We start from the raw sequence: 20059 nt of genomic DNA, 5'->3' as shown, positions 1-20059 counted from the left end.
TGATGGCATTTGTTTTTTCCTCCACTGTCTGCAGGTGTCACAACCCGCATTATTTGTCGCCATACTTTAATCCGCCGGAACCTAAAAACTCTGCCATGTCATGTACACACAGAGGCTCAAAACTAAGGTTTTAGAAAGAGTTTGGTTACATTAGTTGCTGTTAATTCAACTTTTAACTTTTTGTTCTCTCTGGGGGTTTTTTCTCCTCATAGTAGCTACGTCCGGGTTGCCATTCTGTGTAGCAGTGATACTGTTCTGGAGGAGGCATCAGCTGAGCTACACATGCCAACAACTTCATGTTCTCCTTCTACAGATCCTGGTTTTGCCTGTCTTTCAGTGTTTCACCTTATCTCTCTCCTGGACACGGCTATTGGCTAAGCCTTTACTGCGACTAACTGAATGCGCACTCTTCCATCCTCTAGACTTAAAAACTGGCTCAGAGCTGATCTGCTTTTCTTTCTTTCTCTCCTACATGAAGCAAAGAGTTAGTACTGCTGCTGCATTTTTTTCCCTTTTGTTTCACATAGCAAATTATTCCTGATCAGTGCTTCTGTGTTTTTTGCCTGTATGCTTTGTCTTCTCTGTTGCAGCCCCAAATCTGTGGAATGATCTTTGACTCACTGGCCAACAATATGACTGATTTTAAATCTTTTTAGAGACTTATCTTTTTAACTTGGCTTTTACCTCCAGTTGACCAGGAGCAACAGGACAGTTTTATTGATGTTTATTGCATTAACTGTTCCTATTCTGTTAGTTTTTACTACAGATATTGTATTTTACTGTTAATGTTATGTTTCTATTTCTTATTTTTATAGACCTGTACAGCACTTTGGTCACTTGGTGTGAAAAGCACTTTCTAAATAAAGTTTGATTTGATTTGACTCTAAGTGTGCTTTTGTGCTTTTTGTCTCTCTTGTTGTGTCTCTGCTCTGTCTTCTCTAACCCCAGTCAGTCAAGGCAGATGACCGTTCATACTGAGCCCGGTTCTGCCGGAGGTTTTCCTTCCCGTTAATGGGGAGTTTTTCTTCCCACTGTCGCTTCATGCTTGCTCAGTATGAGGGATTGCTGCAAAGCCATGGACAATGCAGACGACTCTCCCTGTGGCTCTACGCTTCTCCAGGAGGAGTAAATGCTGCTTGTTGGGACTGTGATGCAATCAACTGGGTTCCCTTGTATAGGAATTTTTTTGACCAATCTGTCTAATCTGATTGAATTTGACTGTGTAAAGTGCCTTGAGATTACATGTTTCATGAATTGGCGCTATATAAATAAAATTGAATTGAATTAATTCCTATCCTGTCTTAGCAGATGGCCATTCACACTAAGCCTGATTCTGCTGGAGATTTCTTCCAGTTAAAGGAGAGTTTTCCTCTCCACTGTGGCTACATGCATGCTTGGTATGAGGGGTTGCTGTAAAGTTAACACAATGCAAGAGACTGTCCACTGTGGCTGCTCGCTCTTTCAGTAGGAGTGAATGCTGCTAATCAGTGACTTGATACCAATCTGCTGGATTCCCTTAGATAAAAAAAAAAAACATTTAACTTTTTTGAATAGTAAACTGAACCTGTCCACATTGTGTGATAATTAGGATCAACTGGAATTTAGATGCTTGACCTTAAATCTGTCTATATGATTTGTTAGAGGTTTTCTTGAGACGATTTGTTGTGAATTGGTGCAGTACAAATAAACTGAATTGAACCAAACTTCTATAAAAGCAATAGTTTTGGCAAGCTGGTGTCTTTGAGGGTGTGTTAGCTCTATGTCTGGAGGAAAAGACATCTTCAGTGTGTCAGGATTCAGTTTTTGCCTGCTCACCCTGGACTGTTCTAGATCCTTCCACCACTCATTCAGCCCAGTTCTCCACTCCACCCTTGATCAGTTCCACCGGTCATCCCTAATCAAGCCTGGACTCAGCCCACCTGCCAACACTCCTACATAAACCTCCCTCAGTCTGCTCTTCCCCACCGGATCGTCTGCAGTATTCCTCTGACAGCGTCATAACTGCATCCCACCAAGTTCATTATTCTATCAGGAAGATGACTCCCAAAAGAAAAACGTGTTTGACTCTTGACAAACTTCCCAGGAATGAATGTCTCTGAAAATTCATCTCAAGATCATATCCCACAACACCTGGGGCAAAGGCAAAAAATTTAGAGCTTCATCTGACACTCAGCATACTTCAGTTGGCATAGAAAATGTACATCTTTGTGACGGTAGAAGAAAGATCAAGCATGACTTGATCAGAAAGGAGACCAGGAGGAGGCCTCTTGTCTCTAAAACAGATGAGGTTTTCAAACGTACATCTAAATTAACCTATAGACTCCCGGAACAATGTGCTTTGGACCGATGAGAATATAGTAGATATTTTACCATATTACATACATCCATACATCCATCCATCATCTATACCCGCTTAAGCATGTAGGGTTATGAGTGTAAGTCAATCATAATGCTTCATCTCCTTTTTCATTCACCATTCACCATTGCCTGTCTGGACCCGTTTCCTTTTGGTTTGTGTTCCCACAAACCAAAAGAAGCTAAGATATTGAAAGTAGGTTCAGTTTTGTTTGCTTTTTGATCCCACAGATAAAGATTCTGAAACTTGTCATGACATTTTTGTGAGTATAGTGTTCTGGATAAAGATGAAAAATGCTGATTGTTATTAAAACAGTTCCTGATGACTCGAACAGACTTACTCAAATATCTGGAAAAAAAATCTACAAAAAATGAACAAAGATCAACTGAGCTCAAACCACTGAAGTCGTGCTTTTGCTTTACTGATTATGAATAAATTATTCGTCATTTTAACAGCTTGATTGAAATTAATACCTCAAACTGTCCAGCAAGATGGTGGAGTGAGGTTGAGCGGTGCTAGCTAAGTATTCTGGATCAAATCTGAAGCCATCAATCTGACAGCTTGACACTACCCTGAGATTTGTACAGTGCCTTGCAAAAGTATTCACCCCTTGACTTTTGACCTATTTTGTTCAATTCTAACCTGGAATTGATTTTTTAAAATCTTTTTTATGTGACGCATCTGCACAAAATAAGTGAAATGAAATTGGGAAAGATCTATGCATAAAAGAATTCATCCATCCATCCATTCATAAAACTAAAAAACTGAAAACTGGCATGTGGATGTGTGTCCATCCTGTTGGCTATGAAGCCCCTAAAACATTTTTGAGCAAGCAATTACTTCCAAAATCCCATTATTAGTGAAATGAAGTCCACCTATGTATAATCTAAGTGTCCCATGATCTGTCAGTATAAACGGCCCTTTCCTGAAAGGCCCCAGGCTGCAGAACCGCTAAGCTCGAGGGATCACATGAAGACCAAGGAGCTCTCCAAGCAAGCCAGGGACAAAGTTGTTGAGAACTACAAGTCATCCAAATCTTGGATGTCACCACGGAGCACCATCAAATCCATCATCATCAAGCACATGGTATCACAACAAACCTGCCGAGAGGGGGCTGCCCACCAGAACTCACAGACATTAATCAGAGACCAAAGGTAAGCAGTTATGCCCCCTGTAGTATTCTGCTATTTTGTCCTATTTGTTGTTTGCTTCACAATATCAAAGTAAATGAAATGCGGAAAACCCTCAAACAATCCATCCTATTTCCAAGTTGAAAGGCAACAGAACATGAAAAACGCCAAGGGGGTTGAATACTTTAGCAAGCACTGTACATTAAAAGAGCCATGATAACAAAAACAGCAGCAAATCTGCAACAGAGCTAAAAAAAAAGAGCTAGAGTTGCAATGGCCCAGTCAAAGTCCAAGCTACTCACTTCTGCTTGACTTGTTTTCTGATAGCAAATAAACAGGCTGTATTTAATATTTGCTCTTTGTTCTTCTAATCAAATCGATTTAATATGAATGTAAAACCCCAATACATATAGTTCAAACATATTGTGTTGTTTCTACAACAGTATCTTCAGTTCAGTCCTTGCAGTTTTTTTCAAATTTGAAATCCTTTGCATATATTATCTTGAAGTTTTTCTGTTAAAAGAAATCCAGTTTTGACTGGTAGCCTTTGTAGATGCCTCGGAGGCTTTCAACACACAACTGCAACAGATTTGTACAAGCACAAATTCACTGCTGTGCTCTTTTTTTTTTTTGTAGAAGTTCCTACAGAACTGAACCGAAGCGGGGAGCTGCCAATAAAACAAAAAAGCTCAGATGGAACCATCATTTCTGGCTACAATTTTATGTTATTAGTAGCACAATGTAGACCGGCTATACAACAAGACAAACAGAAGTGTACCCGTGCAAGCTTTTCAAACCCACCATCTTTTCAACGTGACAAAAGACCTCACACACTGAGTGTACTGCTTCTTCCTCGCTTTTTATTTTTTTTATTTTATTTTTTTTGCAGCAACTAAGGGCCTACACCTTGACGTTTGTGAGTAGCTAATGTTGGAAAAGAGCTAGGCAGAGAATGAAAGCGGAATAACACCGAGGATGTGAAGACGGTGGAAGGACAGCACAGTGAGGTTTTTGAACAAGTGCAGGACAAGACCAGAACTGCAATTCTTAAGGAGACAGAGGGGGAAAAAAAATCTGAAGCAAATTGGAACAGATTATTGAAAAACAGACAAAGCCTGGCAAAAGTTTTCATGAACAGATTTCAAGGGCATATACCATTTATTATGTTGTGGCTGAATACTCTCCAATATTTTCATGATAGTACAGAAGAAGATAACATATTTTTTTTGTTGTAGACAAGATCCAACCTTTTGGATTTAGATTTCTAAAAGTTGTGTAAGTTTGTAATGGTATGTTGTTCTCTTTCCATTGAACAGCTATGCATTACTTTTGACCACCTGTCTAAATAAATGTTCTGTCACATAAAACCCCAATAAAAACGTCAAATTCTTCTGGTTGCAGCGTGACAAAATGTGAAAAGGTTAGGAGGATATAAATCCCTTTTGCAAAAGCTACACCGGATCTGCATTTTGCAAGAAAACACGACTCACTGGACAGAAAATTGTTGCCTTGGGATTGAAGATGTGCTCACCGTGGCAAGGGTATCTTTCACACACACGTGTGTATGTCTGAGTTATTGCTATGCTTCATGTCACAGAGGGGCACTTAAAGGGCTCTTGAGTGCAAACCTCATTTTGAGCCTTCCTCAAAGTCCAAGTGCCCCTCAGGGTGTTTCTCTATTTGCCCAATATGCCCCTCCAGCTTGTGGCTTATCACTGCTGCGGACACCTCTTGCATACATGCCTTTAGTTTCTCACCAAGGAGCCTTCTGAGGGAGCATACGTATTTTTATTTATGCCCTGATAACTTTTCCTTGAGCGCAGAGCAGGATTTGAACAGGAACGCCTGTATCAGTATATGCTGCAGTCACCCTGGACTCATTTTATTATAGTTTATATTTCCTGGTGTTTTCATCTCCGTGCATAGGTTTCTGCGTATGAGTGTGCCCTAATATTCTTCTGTTCCTCTTCATATCCTGGTAGACTCCCGCGTCCATATCTCACATGGAACCTCTTTTTTTTTTTTTTTTTCATTTTAAAAATATGCTGCTGGGATAGCTTTTCTTCTGCTCCTGGGAGGGTTTGCTGGTGCATCTGTTGTTTTTTTTGTTTTTGTTTTTTAAGGCATGCACAAATCCCATGAGGCCAAGTGATTCGGCAATATTAATAGGAGTTGAGGATTGCAATTTTCTTTCTCCCAATTTGGAAAAGTTGGTTGTGTTATATTGACTTTTGGCGGATATTTTTTATATATATATATATATATATATATATATATATATATATATATATATATATATATATATATATATATAAGTTTTTTTTGCATTGCACACTCATTTAGATGTGAACTCCAATAGTGGGATCTGACCAATAACATGTCCCATAGTTTAATCTCTAAGAACTTTTATGGATGGACTAGTCAATCTGTTTGGCCTGACGATGATTAAAAGCAAGGAGTTAGTTTATGAATATATGATGAATTCAAAGTGATGATTGCTTCCCTTAAACCTGATGACGCCATTATCACCTCACTGCCTTTTTTCCACAGCTTCACATTCGAGTCCAGGACTATTTAAATCTCCTCAACGTCTTTACACGATGTCACAATGACAAACTTCATTGTATTTTACGGGAATTGTATTTAATCAATAGAAAGTAGTACATGATATCATGCTGTGATCTAAAGCTAGGGTGTCCAAAGTATGGCCCTGGGGCAATTTGCAGACCTCTGATTGAGTTTGTTTGGCCCCGAAACACAATTCAAGAACGGAGCAAATCTGCCCTTCAAGCCAAAGTGGTTGATGCAGCTTATTGCTTAAATTGAGATTTTCATTGACAAATAAAATCTTCTTAACATGTTTAGTATATTACTGAGGAGGTAAAAATAAAAAATCTCTCTAGCAAAGTCTCTTTTCGTAATTGTTTAAAAACAAGATTTTTGTGGCCTGTGAGTGCTTTCAACTTTAATAAGTTTGGTCATCATGGATTGGACGTTTAAACATCTCTGCTGTATGTTTTAGGTCACTGTTCTGCTGGAAGGCCAACCTTGGCCATGGCTCCTGGAAAACAAAATTTCCTTCAGTATCGTCCTCTATTTAGTTGCAATCCTCTTCACCATCAACCTCTGCCAGCTTCCCCGCCCCTGTGAAGGAAAAACATTTCCACAGCATGATACGGCTGCTGCCATGTTTCAGATTGCAGATGGTTTATTCAGACTGATGCTTATTGTTCAATTTCCTCCACAAAATATTATTTATATGTATATCAGAATGTTACATTTTACTCATGTGAGTAGAGCGGTTTCTTCTACATGTTCAAAAATATTTACCACATCACCTATGGCAAACTCCAAACGAGACGTCTAAATGTTTTATTTTTTTCTTCGCCATCTTCTACAAAGACCAAACTTGTGGAGAGCATGATTAATGGTTGTACATCAATAAAGTTTTCCTCTTGAGCTGTTGATCTCTGCCGCTCCCTCAGAGTTACTATTTCCTTCTTTGATTAATGCGCTCCATGAAAATGAAAATAACACAAATCCATGTGGTTTTTACACCATCCTTCATTGACATACTTATTTTAACTGACATACCTGATGAAGTACAAACCCTTAACTATGTTTATGTAGACAAAGCGCCCATATCAGCTATATTTTTTACAGTTCCATATGGCTAACTGAATGATCTCAGTAATATAAAAAAGTCTTGAAATGGGATTAAGGGTTTGCTTTGAAGATTGAAAGCGGGGAGAGATGACGGATCCTTTAAATAAGCAAAAGCAAACTGAATTGTCTGTTTAATGGAAGCGCTGAATAATGCAGAAGCATCTACTGTCTATGGATCTGTGCTAATAGCTTTACACATGATTTAAAGCTGAGCCTGGAGATCACAAACACAATTTTCTGAAAGAATATAGAAACGGGCCAATTGGTCTCACAGCAGTAGCTGTCTGTTTAATTTTAATTACCCAAAATTCTCCATCTAAACTGGCTCTATCAAAATGGACTCTATTGAAACTCTGTTATACCATTGTGAATAGGCATTGCATCGTTCTTGGATTGCTTTTCTCTTTCAGTAATCTACTTCACAAATAGGATTTAATTATTTTAATCTTTTCAGGACTAGAGGTTACTGTTGCCTAATTAAGATACTGACATGGAGCTTTTTCTTGCCAGTCCATTTTTTTTTACATAGATTAATACCTATATTTCAGACTAAGAATGGAGAGGAGGGGGAGAAAAGCCAGGGCTGGACGATAATTCAATAACAATATATATATATATCGATTGATAGATTTATATCAATGATAGAAAAAAAAGAATAAATAAAAATACAATAACAGTTTTTCTTCCTTTTGCTTTCTAGTCAATAGATACTACAGTCATTACATCCTCGCAACAATCACTAACGCAGACCCAGGGACAAAGTTTTTTCTTTTATTTTTTTAAACTTGCAGTTTAGGTAAAAAAGTTGGTTGAATAAAGAGTTGAGTTTGAATTCAGTGTTTGTGTGTTCTTTATCTATAAATAATTGATGCTGTTGTCACTAAGCAACAGCATAAAATGGGCAGGGCTGCACTTAAAATCTATGTTTTGAATTTGTTGATAATTATCGATATCGATATGATTTCTATTTTATCGATATGCTTTTTTTTTCCTATATCGCCCAGCCCTAAGAAAAGCATACAACTGTATAGCGAACCAGGCTGCCATTCTGATATCTGATTTGAGATATCTGTGAATAAAACAACATACAGAGTCAATTATCAAGAGTCTTTATTGTCATTATGTATCAATAAGGAAATTTTGGATGTTATTTCAGTTATTTCAGAATTAACACATAACACACAGACACAGATCAATACATAATGTTCAAGCTGAATGGACCAACAACACCTCCTGAGAAGCTAAAAGCATGCAAATGGTACTTGGCATCTGATTTAAATTTATTTAAATCAGATGCCAAAGTCTCCCAAAGAACTTAAAAATAAGTCCTTAGCAAAAATTGAAAGTAAATGTGAATGCCCAAGAACTTTATGCTGTCCTCCACGCTCCACCACCTCCCCATGTATTTGGAGAGGGGCTTTCTTCCAGTCTTTCTGGACCACCTGTAGTCCACTATAACCTCCTTGGTCTTGCTGGTGATCAGGATCAGGTTGTTCCTGGAGCACCATGGTGTCATTATATGGAATGCCTCTCTGTAGTGGGTCTTATCGTTGTTGCATATGAGCCCCACCACAGTTGTTTCATCCACAAAATTCATAATCATGCTTGTTGGTTGGACTGCAGTTGTGGGTGGAGAGGATCAAGAGAACAGAGCTGAGGACACAACCCTGTGGCATTCCACTGTTGAGGATCAGTAAGGTAAATGCGAGTTTACCTGTCCTCACCACCTGGGGCCTGTTCGTGAGGAAGTCATCGATCCAGGAAGCAGAGTGGTAGAGGTAATCCCAGGTTGTGGAGCTTCAGGATCACCATCTCCAGAAGCATGGTGTTGAAGGCTGAGCTGAAGTCCATGAATAGCATCCTTACATTGATGTTTGGATGCTGCAGGTGAGCCAGAGCCGTGTGAAGTGCCAATGAGACAGCATCCTCTGTAGAATGACTAAGAATGGTTAATTCTTTGCAAAGCAAACTGCAAGCTGTCCAGGCCAGCAGGAATGGCATCTTCATGATGACAGGGGCAGAGCAACAGTACGGTAATCGCTGAGGCAGATAATTGTTTTACTGGCTGCCCCACAGCCCTCTGTACAGGGGGAAGAATTGAACCTTTTATTGTGGATACATTACTCTAAGTTCTGTAGTTAAACATATACACATTTGGTATACACAGAAATGTTGGCTATTTGTTGATAACTAATTTTTATGATCACCAAACAGTTAAAAAAAACAATCTAATCAGAAAGTAAACAAATTTGAAAAGAATTACATCACTGAAAAACCAATGCAGACCTCCCTCTCACCAGATGCCTTACACACACACAAACAGCACAAACAGCATACAGTATATACTGAAAGAAGAGAATCCACAGGCTCTAAAAAATATCAGTTTTACCACAATCTACCCTTTGTTTATCCAACCAGAAGCAAAAGAAGACCAACATATTCACTTGCATTTGGAAATCATGATGTAAAACCTTGCTTTGTCTTCTTTTGCTTTCTTTTTTTTATTTGGAAGCAAGCCATTTAACACATGCAAAATATGTTTTAGTTTTGCAAGTAAATAAAACAAGAAATATACAGTTTTTAGATGGTGCCATAATGTGCTCAACTGTGCTCATCTGTGCCAAAAGGCATAATGCCATTTTTGAATAAAACCTATGTAACTTTGGTATAATTTACCTCAGCTGCATGAATCTTTGCACGTGTAATGTTTGCATCTAGGCTTTCCAACAGTTTTTAGCCTTATTTACATTCAATCTAAAAGGTTTATATGGTAAATGGGTTGTATTTATATAGCGCTTTATCAAGTCTGACAACTCAAAGCCCCATCATTTACCCATTCACGCACACATTGACGCCCTGATGGTGGTGAGCTATGTTAGGAGCCACAGCTGCCCTGGAGCAGACTGAAAGAAGCGGAGATATATTCTTTATAATGCAGAAAAAAACGCAGAGGAAAAAAAAAATCCTCTTTTTTTTCTATGTTACGTCCTCATTTTCTCTTGTACTATAGTAGCTGCTGCGATAATTACACTTCTGAGGAAATCTGCTATATGTTAGCAATTTCTGAAACCAAAATTTATTTAAATGTAGTTTGTAATTGCTGAATAAAACATGATTGGATTTAAGCATGTAATTTTGAGCAAAAATTCTGAAACAATTCAGAAACATTGCACCTCTGGCTGAGGAAGATGTTCAGATCTTCTGCTGCTTGGAGAGTCAAAGCGTGCAAGGAAGCTGTTTAAGGTGTTGGGGAGAGCTGGGTCGTTGCTGAGCTGCTGGTCACTGTGCTTATAGTCCGTGATGGTCCTGATGCCTCTCCACATGTCGCGTTGGTTGTTGCTGCTGCAGTGGTCCTCAATGGGCTGCTTGCATCGGTGCTTTGCCTTCTGGATGTCTATTTCAACTCATTTCTAGCCCTGCTGTAGGCCAGTCTATCTCCTGATCTAAAAGCTGCATCCAGTCCCTCCAGCATGGACTGCACTGTGATGTCTATCCATGGTTTCTGGTTTGGCAGCATTCTGATTGTATTTGTGTTTAGGACGGCATCCGTGCAGAAGTGAATATCGGACATCACAGCTGATGTATAATCCTGCAGAAGGTTCTCTTCACCAATATAAAAAGATTAGTTTGATAGCACCCTTTAGACCTGACCATATTCAGAGCCATGGATTGAGGTTCACCGAATTCTGCGAAGGTCTAAGTAGGAAAAATGTAGATTGATACAAGTAGGGAGTCTTTTGGAGCCATTTCTAATCCACTGCATGATCATCTTTTTGAACATCTGCATGAAAGTATTTGTTAAAGAAGCAACAACTTTAACAAGACCTAGAAGAATACTCAGTCACCCTAGATGAGGAAATGTGTTATAATGTTAAGGAGACAACCTAGGAACTACCCATGAACCACCTGGGTTTATTTTTATTGTGGACTGCAAACTGTTGAACACCAGCACCAGTGTCACTGCCCACGGTACAACATATTTTACATCACCGTGCATTGAGAGGATGTCAGGCAAGAAAGATTCATATATCAAAAAAGGACTATTTTAGCTCAAATTAAATCTCCAATTTCCCCATGAACAAGTCCAATTTCTGCAGGAGCAGCTAGTTATCATCAGATGAGACAAGGTGTAAGCTACAATATGTGGTTACAATGACAAGAAGCAAGGTTGCAGGACTTAAGGTGAGACTTTCAACACTAAGAGCACTGTACCATATAGACTGAATTCCTATAGCTCATTTCCAGTCATATTGACTATGTATAGCACTCTACACTAAAGCCACATTCACCCAGTCGCACTTACTAACACAAACACATTCATACTGCACATCAATACACAGATTGTTAGGGAGCTTGGGGTTAAGCGTCAACAACAACAACAACACATTTTATTTGAAAGTGCCTTTCAGAGCACCCAAGGACACTGTACAAATTCAACAATATATTGACAAAAGATGACACAGTGGCAGCCCTCTTCTGCCAAAGGGATGGATTAAATCAAAATCAGAATCATCTTTATTTGCCATGTTTGTATGTACAAATAATGGTGTCTCTTAGGACCATCTCAGGTCCCAAGAGAGGGCGGTTCCAAGGAACCGGAAGCGATCCAGTGGAAACAGTATTGTTGAGAATAATGCTGGAGCAAATACAGAAGGCAAATTTCATTGCAAAGTAAAGTTGCAAAGAAAAATAACTATGATTATTATATGTTTAAGAACCCATTTATAACTAAGTAATGAGAACAAACACTGAGTTGTAAAGTAAATAAATAACTGTTTTGTCCTTAGTGTTTCCTTATTTGGTGGGCCAGTCTTGAAAAACCTTAAAAAATTCGGGCAAAAATCCCAATACCTTGAAAAAGTGTGGTTTTTTTTGTTTCCATTTTCATAACGTGAATTTTCCAGACAAATCCTACACTTGTGCTCAGAATGTTGCATTTGTTGTATCAAACCACTCCTGAACCAGAGACTGTGTCACAGGCATCTTACCTGGGTTCTAGAGAAAAATAACTGATGACCTGAGTGAAGTTTAAAATATCCATTTAAAAATATATCTATATATATATATCTGTATATATATCTATATATATACATATATATATATATATATATATATATATATATATATATATGTATATATAAAATATTTTATATTTTATATTTGAAATATACATTTTAAAATTTTATATTTTTGTATAGCAACATTTTTCATTTTTACTGCTATCATTTTCATTATGTTAATAATAGTTTGTAGAGGTTCAGTGAACATCTGTTCATGCTGAAACAGTGAATTTCATATAAATTCTAAGTTGCTAACCTATGAATATGAATAATTTAATTTTAACCTGGAAAAAATGATAGCGGCACAAACGAAATTTTTTGCTGCACAAACCAGCACAAACGTAGCACAGTTGATTGACACCAAATGTATTTATTTTTTCAAATGAGAGCAGGGCCACATGAGTGGTTGACCTCTGATGACCCCTGGAGAACATTTTTCTTTATATCTTTAGAATGATAGGAGCAAAAATGAAAAGTTTTGCTCCACAAACCAGCACAAACATAGCCGAGGTGATTGGCTCCAATTTTGTCTGATTTCATAAAAGTGTGTGTGTGTGTGTGTGTGTGTGTGTGTGTGTGTGTGGGGGGGGGGGGGGGGGGGGGGGGTTAAAGATCCTCTGGTGAACTGATGTTGTAAAATGCATCCTTATGTTGCCATTGCAAAATCTATTCCAAAGAAGTTTATCATCTGCATTTAACCCAGGGATTCTTCTTCTACTATTCTGATACTGTCTAACAGCAGCATGACCCAAGCTGTGGAAAAAGGCCTGAACAGCTCCACAGGAGGTGGGGCTTGGACTGAGCTCTGAACGGGTCACTCAGCCCATTCAGGATGGGAGTTGTTATTTTGCAGGGTAACGAATGTTTTCTATGTCGTGTGTGGGAGTGAAGTCAGGAAAATGCACGTCTCTCACGCTCAATGCGTGAGGCTTGAGTGCTCTGCTCTTGTCCAGTCTGCTGACAGTGTAAGAATGCTTTGTTCAGGCAGGTAAATCATGAGTTAGAATAATCCAATCTCAAAGAAATTAAAACACGACTAACAATTTCCACTTCTGACTGTCAGACAATAGGTGGACATTATGGAAGTTGATGTCAAATGTAGTCTGAGAGCAGTAGCTTAGAGCTCAGAAAAACTCGCACCTGTAATTCACGTAGCACTTGTGACAAAAACAGCAACCTTAACCTTTACAATTCGGGCAGCATTTAAGTAGATCTTGTGAAGCCTGTTCCTGTTCTGACCATTATTGCTAATGCTATGCACACAGGCGTGAGCTTGCCTTCACTATTCTGCTAACAGCTGTCACCACAATAGACTGCGTTGTATTTGTGAGCCGTGCATTGATTGGAAAAGTCTCACTTTTCTCCACATAACCAGGCAGTCTTACTGCATTATAATAATGTCGAGGTCAACAAGTTTCTCAAATGACATCTGCCACGACGCTCAAACTCATTACGTTATCTGCCATTAATTTTCTCACAACGTCGTTTAAAATTTTAATAGTCATATCAAGCTAATGCAATGGATTTTGTGGACGCAGGAACGTTAAACTACTTAGATGATATCCTGTACATCATTTGGCTCAGAGACAGAGAAAAAACAACTGCTTAGGATGAAGCTAATTATTACAGCTACACATACAGCAGGGTCTGGTCCTGATTTGTTGCAGACGTAAGGATTAGAGGAACACCTCAACTGACCCGCTGGTGACTCATTGCTTTAGCTTTGTGTTAAAGGCATCGGGTTGCAAGGTGATAGAGTTGAGTTGTGGGCTGTTACAATTCCAGGATCCCAATAGTTTTTAGAAAGTCAACAATTTCCCCGGGCTGAAAGTGTTTCCTAGAGAGGGGCTGTTGTTGGTAAATGAGGAGTAAACAGGCCTCTTCACTTCCACAAAGTTCACCCACTCTGTATAGTAAAAAGGCTTTCTTTCTGTTTCTGTGCTTCCCTAAGTGGGCACATCCATTCAACATTTTTTTTGTTAGTCTGTAATGTGATAAAAGTGAGGATGCTGTTATTTACACTGCACCATTCTCCAGCATATCCGGTTTTGAAGAAGGTGTTACTCAAAAGTTTTTTGCTTCAGAAAATGCTATTTTAAAATGCACTGTTCACTTTGTAAAACAAAACAGAAGTCAACCAGTTCAAAGGTTCAAGAGTTTTAAATATTTTGGCCTTAAAATACGATGATACTGTATTTGGCTTTTAAATGGCTGCCTTTTTCCAATTGCTTTTTTAAAAAATGGCCCCCTTTATTGTCTCTGACAGCAAAACAACAGGAACATCAATTGCTTTAGCATCTGTATGTAATGATGAAAGGATATTATGAACAACCAAACTTCCAGTCATCCAGAAATGCAAGATAATCAATTCAAAGCAAAACATGACAGGAATATCGTGAAGCATTATTTCACATCCAGTTAAACAAGCCTAAAAACATGTGGAAAAGCCACCCTGCTGTTGAACCAAGAGGGAAGAAATGTGCTTGTATTAACAACCAAGCAAAAGAAACAGAGACCAAAAGCAATAGACAGGTTTTGGATTATTATGATAGATTCAGATCAACAACACAATATTTTTCAGACTATAGACAGTGCCACTTCAGACTACTGCATCTCTCAGGCTGCATTTCATGGAAGCCTACACACGCATCTCATCCCCCTTGCTGCTGCTCCACTGATGACTGGTTTCATGAATATGTCACACCTGAGATATTCATGAAACTATACGAATGTAACCACAGAGCTGCAGAGAAACCAAGCGTGAACCTTGTAAATAAAAGCCCCTCAGCCCCAGCGCGGAGCGAGCGTCATGAACAAGCAGGTGTTCTTGACTGCCTTCCCCTCCTACAGAGCAGAAAGGAACGCAAGGTAAAGTATTCTTTTCTCTCCGAAGGATTTTTATCGGTGCCAAGCCTGTTTCACATCTGCTTCACATCCGTATGGTTTTTACGATTGAGTTACGGGGCGTGCGTCTTTCAATCTCTGCAGCAATATCTCCAGTAGTGCATGATGGTTTAAAAGCATGCTTTAAATCGTAAGGGTCACCTCTGGACAGAAAACCCAGCTAAAACGCGAGCATCCCTGTTACCTGCACATACAGAAAATATGTCTCCAAATATTCTAAACGGTGCACACAAGGATCACAAGCTAAAACATTATTTAGTTGTTAGATATTTGATAGTGTATTATAAATAAATGCACATATTTGGACCATGTGGTATGTGCCTTCTGAGTTCATGGTAGTTGTCCTTATGTTTTTTTAGGAAATCAGGTCTCTCCCTTTAGATATTTATTACTGCACTGCAAAAAGGGAACTAAAAATAAGTAAAAAAATTTCTTGAAATTAGTGTATTTTTCCTTGATTTGAGCAGGTAGATAAGACTATTTGCCAATAAAATTAGATTTTTGCACTTAAAACAGGAACAATTCATCTCTAAAATAACATAATTAGATATAATGCACTTGAAATAAGACAATGGAGATGAATTGTTCCAATTTTAAGTGCAAAAATCTTATTCCATTGGCAAATAGTCTTATTTACCTGCTCAAATCAAGGAAATTTACAATGATTTTAAGAAAATTTCACTTACTTTTAGTTCTGCTTTTGCAGTGTGGTTGCAGTGCGTGTTGGTTCAGTTGTTTGTAGTGTTGCTTTGCTTTAAGAACATCCAGGGTTCATATCCTGAACTAGGGTCTTCATGCATGTTCTCTATGTGCATGCATGGGTTCTCTCTTCCTCCTCTTTAATTTTCTTTTTGGAATGTGTGCGTATGTGCATGGTCCCGTGTGTCTCTGTGTTAGCCAATAATGAACTGGCGACCTGTCCAGGGTGCACTCCGCCTCTCGCCCAGTTACCACCGGAGAGTGGCACCAGCCCACACCCCAAAACCCTTCGAAGGAGGAGTGGGTACAAGTGAAAGCTGAGTTATTATAAATTTCAGTGTGGAATTAAGTCAGTAGAATGCAACAACAACAAAAAAATATAACAGGCTGGAAGTTGGGATCAGACAGAGACCAACTTAAATGTAAAGACCAGTTATGAGCAAATATATTAAAGTAGCTGAACAGCTCATAGAATGCAGGAGAGATGATTCAAAGATAAGGATTTGCCGTGTGAGGGGAACGGAAGATCGACTCAGAAAAGAGAAGGCACTTACAAAACAAAAACACGACATGAAACAAAAAATGTACATGCCTCTCATGCACATTTCAATGTATTTATGCAGAATATTTCGATGATGAGCACCTATTAAAATGATTAGCCTGTTTTAGCTCCATACACAAGTATCTACTGTGTATCAATATCTGTACTTCATCTTGCAGGTAAAGTATAATGCATTTTGGCTTTCTCCAAACAAATGACTGCCTTAGAAAATGTTGATCAAAGATAAGCTATCAAAGTACACATTGATGTTATTTTTAGTTTCATGGCTGGTCCTGATATTTAGAGAGGGGAAGAGTTGGTGGATATATTATGCTGATAATAACCAGGAGATGGGGCCTGTAAAAAAATAAAAGGATTAGCTGGTAAAGATGTTAATGTTAGAGCTACTTGTTCTGAGACCTGCTGCTGGTCAGAACTCGTTGCGGTCAGGTTATGTTTGTTGCTGCTTGACCACAGGTGTGGCATCACGTGTTTTAACCCTTGTGAACAAAATGGTAACTGCTATATGATCCCAGCAGGGAGCATTGAAATATTGAAATGCATATGGAAACCTGGGTGCCCTACCCTGGGATTAGTTACCCGACAGAAAATGATAGGGATGATTTGTCCCTCTTATCATGCCTGAGAGCAGTCAATGGAAAATATTTCTGCTGCTTCTCTGTTGAATCCAAATAGGGACGATGAATTCATTTAGCTCATTAAGATATTTGGAAGAGAAAGTTTTCATAAATAGTCCACACATACAGCGCCCGGTACCACAGAACTTCTCTCTCTCTCTTTCTCTCTCCCTCCTGGAAAAAAAAACAAGCTTATCTAATTAGTCAGCTCTAAAGCAACAGAGGATGAGCTTCTCAGGGAGGCCAAAAATAAAAATGGAAAATAAATACCAGAGTAAATATTGTAATGATGAACAATATGGCATACTCAGGTAAAAAGATCCAATATTCCAGTTAAACAGTGGGAAAACACCGGCCTATTTACAGAACAATGTGAGATAATATGCAATATGCATGATAGTAGCTACAGCAGTATATCGAAGTAGCTACTGTGTGTGAAAACTGTACCCTAGCATCTGAGAGGCTGTAAAAGATTCATGAACAGATCAGAACCCGTGTAAAAGTCAGCATGTTGTAAACAGTTATTGAGAATATAATCTAATATATAATATATACACATATATATATGTGTGTGTGTGTGTGTGTATGCATTAGATAGATAGATAGATAGATAGATAGATAGATAGATAGATAGATAGATAGATAGATAGATAGATAGATAGATAGATAGATAGATAGATAGATAGATAGATAGATAGATAGATAGATAGATAGATAGATAGATAGATAGATAGATCTCTAATCCAATCAGGTGAAGTCACTTGGTGCGCCTCCTCTGCAGTCTATATAAGGACTGAAATATTTAAATATTTCTCCTCTGCTCCAAACTTTTTCTTTTTTCCCCCCCCCTCCTCCTCGGCGCTGCCCCCAGCCAGAGCACCGGGGAACGGTGGGTGTGATGCCGCTGAACGCGTGGCTGCCGTACCGCTGTCAGAGCTCTCCCTCTGCAGTCCCCCAGCCGTAAAGCCAGAGACGCTGCGAGGCAGCAGCTCCGCGTTCAGGGACCGAGGCTCCGCGGAGGAAAGTGGCCGCCCGGAGTCAGTCAGCATGCGGGTCCTTCTGAGCGTCCTGTACCCGCTCCTTTCCCTCACCGCGTTCGGACTCTATCCATCCATGGTGAGTTTGCTCATTCATTCCCATCTTTCTCCATACTTGTTCCCTCCTGAAGAACGCTGCTATGCCGCACATATGTACCATTTATTTTTTTTGTAGTTTGATTTTTTGCAGATGCGTCGTTCTTGTTTCTTTATATGGATTTTACTCTGAAAACTCCTGATATAATATAATGTCCTCTGTTTTACCATCACAGAAGGCAATCTGATTGATAAAAAAATAAAAGGAGCGTTTTTTTGTTTGTTGTCAATACCTCTTTTAATCTACCATACGGGTTGATTTAAAGTTGGAAAATCGGCATCAAAGAATATGGATTCTATTCTGTTCTACAAAACGCGCTCTAACTCCGCGATTCTTATATTTCTGTGAGAACTAAATATGCCAGAATGCACTTAGGAGAAGCATATGCAACAAGCACGTCAACTATGGCTGCTTTCATCAACGGTGATGCTCCAGCTTCCAACATAACCTCTATACTGCTAAACATGTCGGTAAAGATGAAAGTAAAGGTACAATTGTTAATTGATATTATAGATTCAAACACTTTAATATTTTCTATCCTCATTTATGTTACAAGACATTCATTTATACCATAATTTATACAAGTAGGTAAAATGATTTTGTTTTATATGATCAAGACTTTACGCCCATCTTCATTTGATTACAGCTGTAATCAGAGTTACAGATGGGTTTTATTTGTAATATCAAAGAAAAATAAGCTCCTAACAATTGTTTGCTCTCGTATATAAAACATTGCCTTATGACATGCAGTCTGTTTGGACTTTTACTGGGAATCTGTGGCAGCCACAGCTTTCAGTAATTTAGCATTAATTCCACTGTTTGTCTGTACGATGTGCTTGGACCTTATGTGGCTTGTGTGTATACTCTCTGCACAGTCATGTCTCTGTGTCATAACCTCAGCACCCTGCACAAAAAGCACATTCAGCCTTTTTTGTTTGGCTTCAATGCTACTCCTGCCAAGAGTCTGGCTTATTGTTCGAGCCTCACCTTGAGCGTTTTTTTTCTTCTTCTCTATTGCAAGCAATAGAGATGCATGTTCAGTTCATGGCAAGGATAAAGTCATGGATGAAGTCACGGGTGATAAAGGTGCGGAACAGTGGGCTGCTTGGGGATGAGGGTCTCTCTGTGGTGATAGTGGTGACGGTGCTGCCCACTCTGTGGTGCTGAGACATCATTGCATTACTTGTCTGCCTTTGCAGAAAATAGGGGAGCCTTCAAAATAATCCACAGGCAGTTTTCTAAACCTTTTCTGCTCCGAGTGTAAACCTCCTGCGCAGATGCAGTTGCTTATTCGTGCAGTAAAATGAAATTCTTTTGATTTTAGAAACAAGGGATTAATCAATCACTGAGCCAAGGGGATATCAGTCAGTGCCAGTTTTTTTTAGTCAGCTTATGCTTTGTCATTTGTTAAGAAATAAGACAGGTTTCAGTGCAGGGCTGTTTTTATTATTATTTTGTTACAAATTATTTCACTTGTCATCTCCACAGACGCACTGATCAGGCTGCCAATTAAAAAAAAAATGATGCAAGGATAAAGAAAAACACTGAAAAGAGAAAAGAAAATGCTGCAAGTTCTTTGATGGAATCCAATGGAAAAAAAAGAAGAAATGACAAGATAGATGAATTATAAAAATGTATCACAGGATATATTCCAAACTTTCATTCGATTCTTGTTTTTCGAAAGGTACATCAAAATATCTGCTGTTGGTCGGCTGGAAGTGGAAATGTGTTTATTGACCAGAAATGGAAACTGGAAATGGAGTTCTCAGTTTTTATTATTTACACAAATAGGGGGGGGGGGGGGGGGGGGGGGGGCTGATTTGTAGCGTTTGACCCACTGTTCCAGATCAGAGTGAATTATGATCTCTAGCCAACTGATTGGTGCATTTCCACCTGTTACTGCCTGGTGGTTGTAGAACGAATTTAGATCT

At 38.9% G+C, this 20059-nt stretch overlaps 1 protein-coding gene across 1 annotated transcript in view; it reads left to right on the top strand.

Annotated features, from left to right (window-relative positions):
* The first annotated feature begins 17795 nt into the window (after window positions 1-17795).
* Window positions 17796-20059, top strand: part of olfm3a (olfactomedin 3a) — a 77102-nt gene continuing 74838 nt past the window's right edge. Inside the window, exon 1 of the mRNA XM_036125383.1 lies at window positions 17796-18110. Within this exon, the coding sequence (XP_035981276.1) occupies window positions 18042-18110 (69 nt within the window). The 5' untranslated portion in view covers window positions 17796-18041. The remainder of the gene's footprint in view (window positions 18111-20059) is intronic.

The sequence above is a fragment of the Fundulus heteroclitus genome, chromosome 21, assembly GCF_011125445.2.
Source record: "Fundulus heteroclitus isolate FHET01 chromosome 21, MU-UCD_Fhet_4.1, whole genome shotgun sequence".
In the NCBI taxonomy this organism is placed as follows: domain Eukaryota; kingdom Metazoa; phylum Chordata; class Actinopteri; order Cyprinodontiformes; family Fundulidae; genus Fundulus; species Fundulus heteroclitus.
Note: the sequence above shows the minus strand (reverse complement) of the source record. Positions and strands in the feature narration are given on the sequence as shown.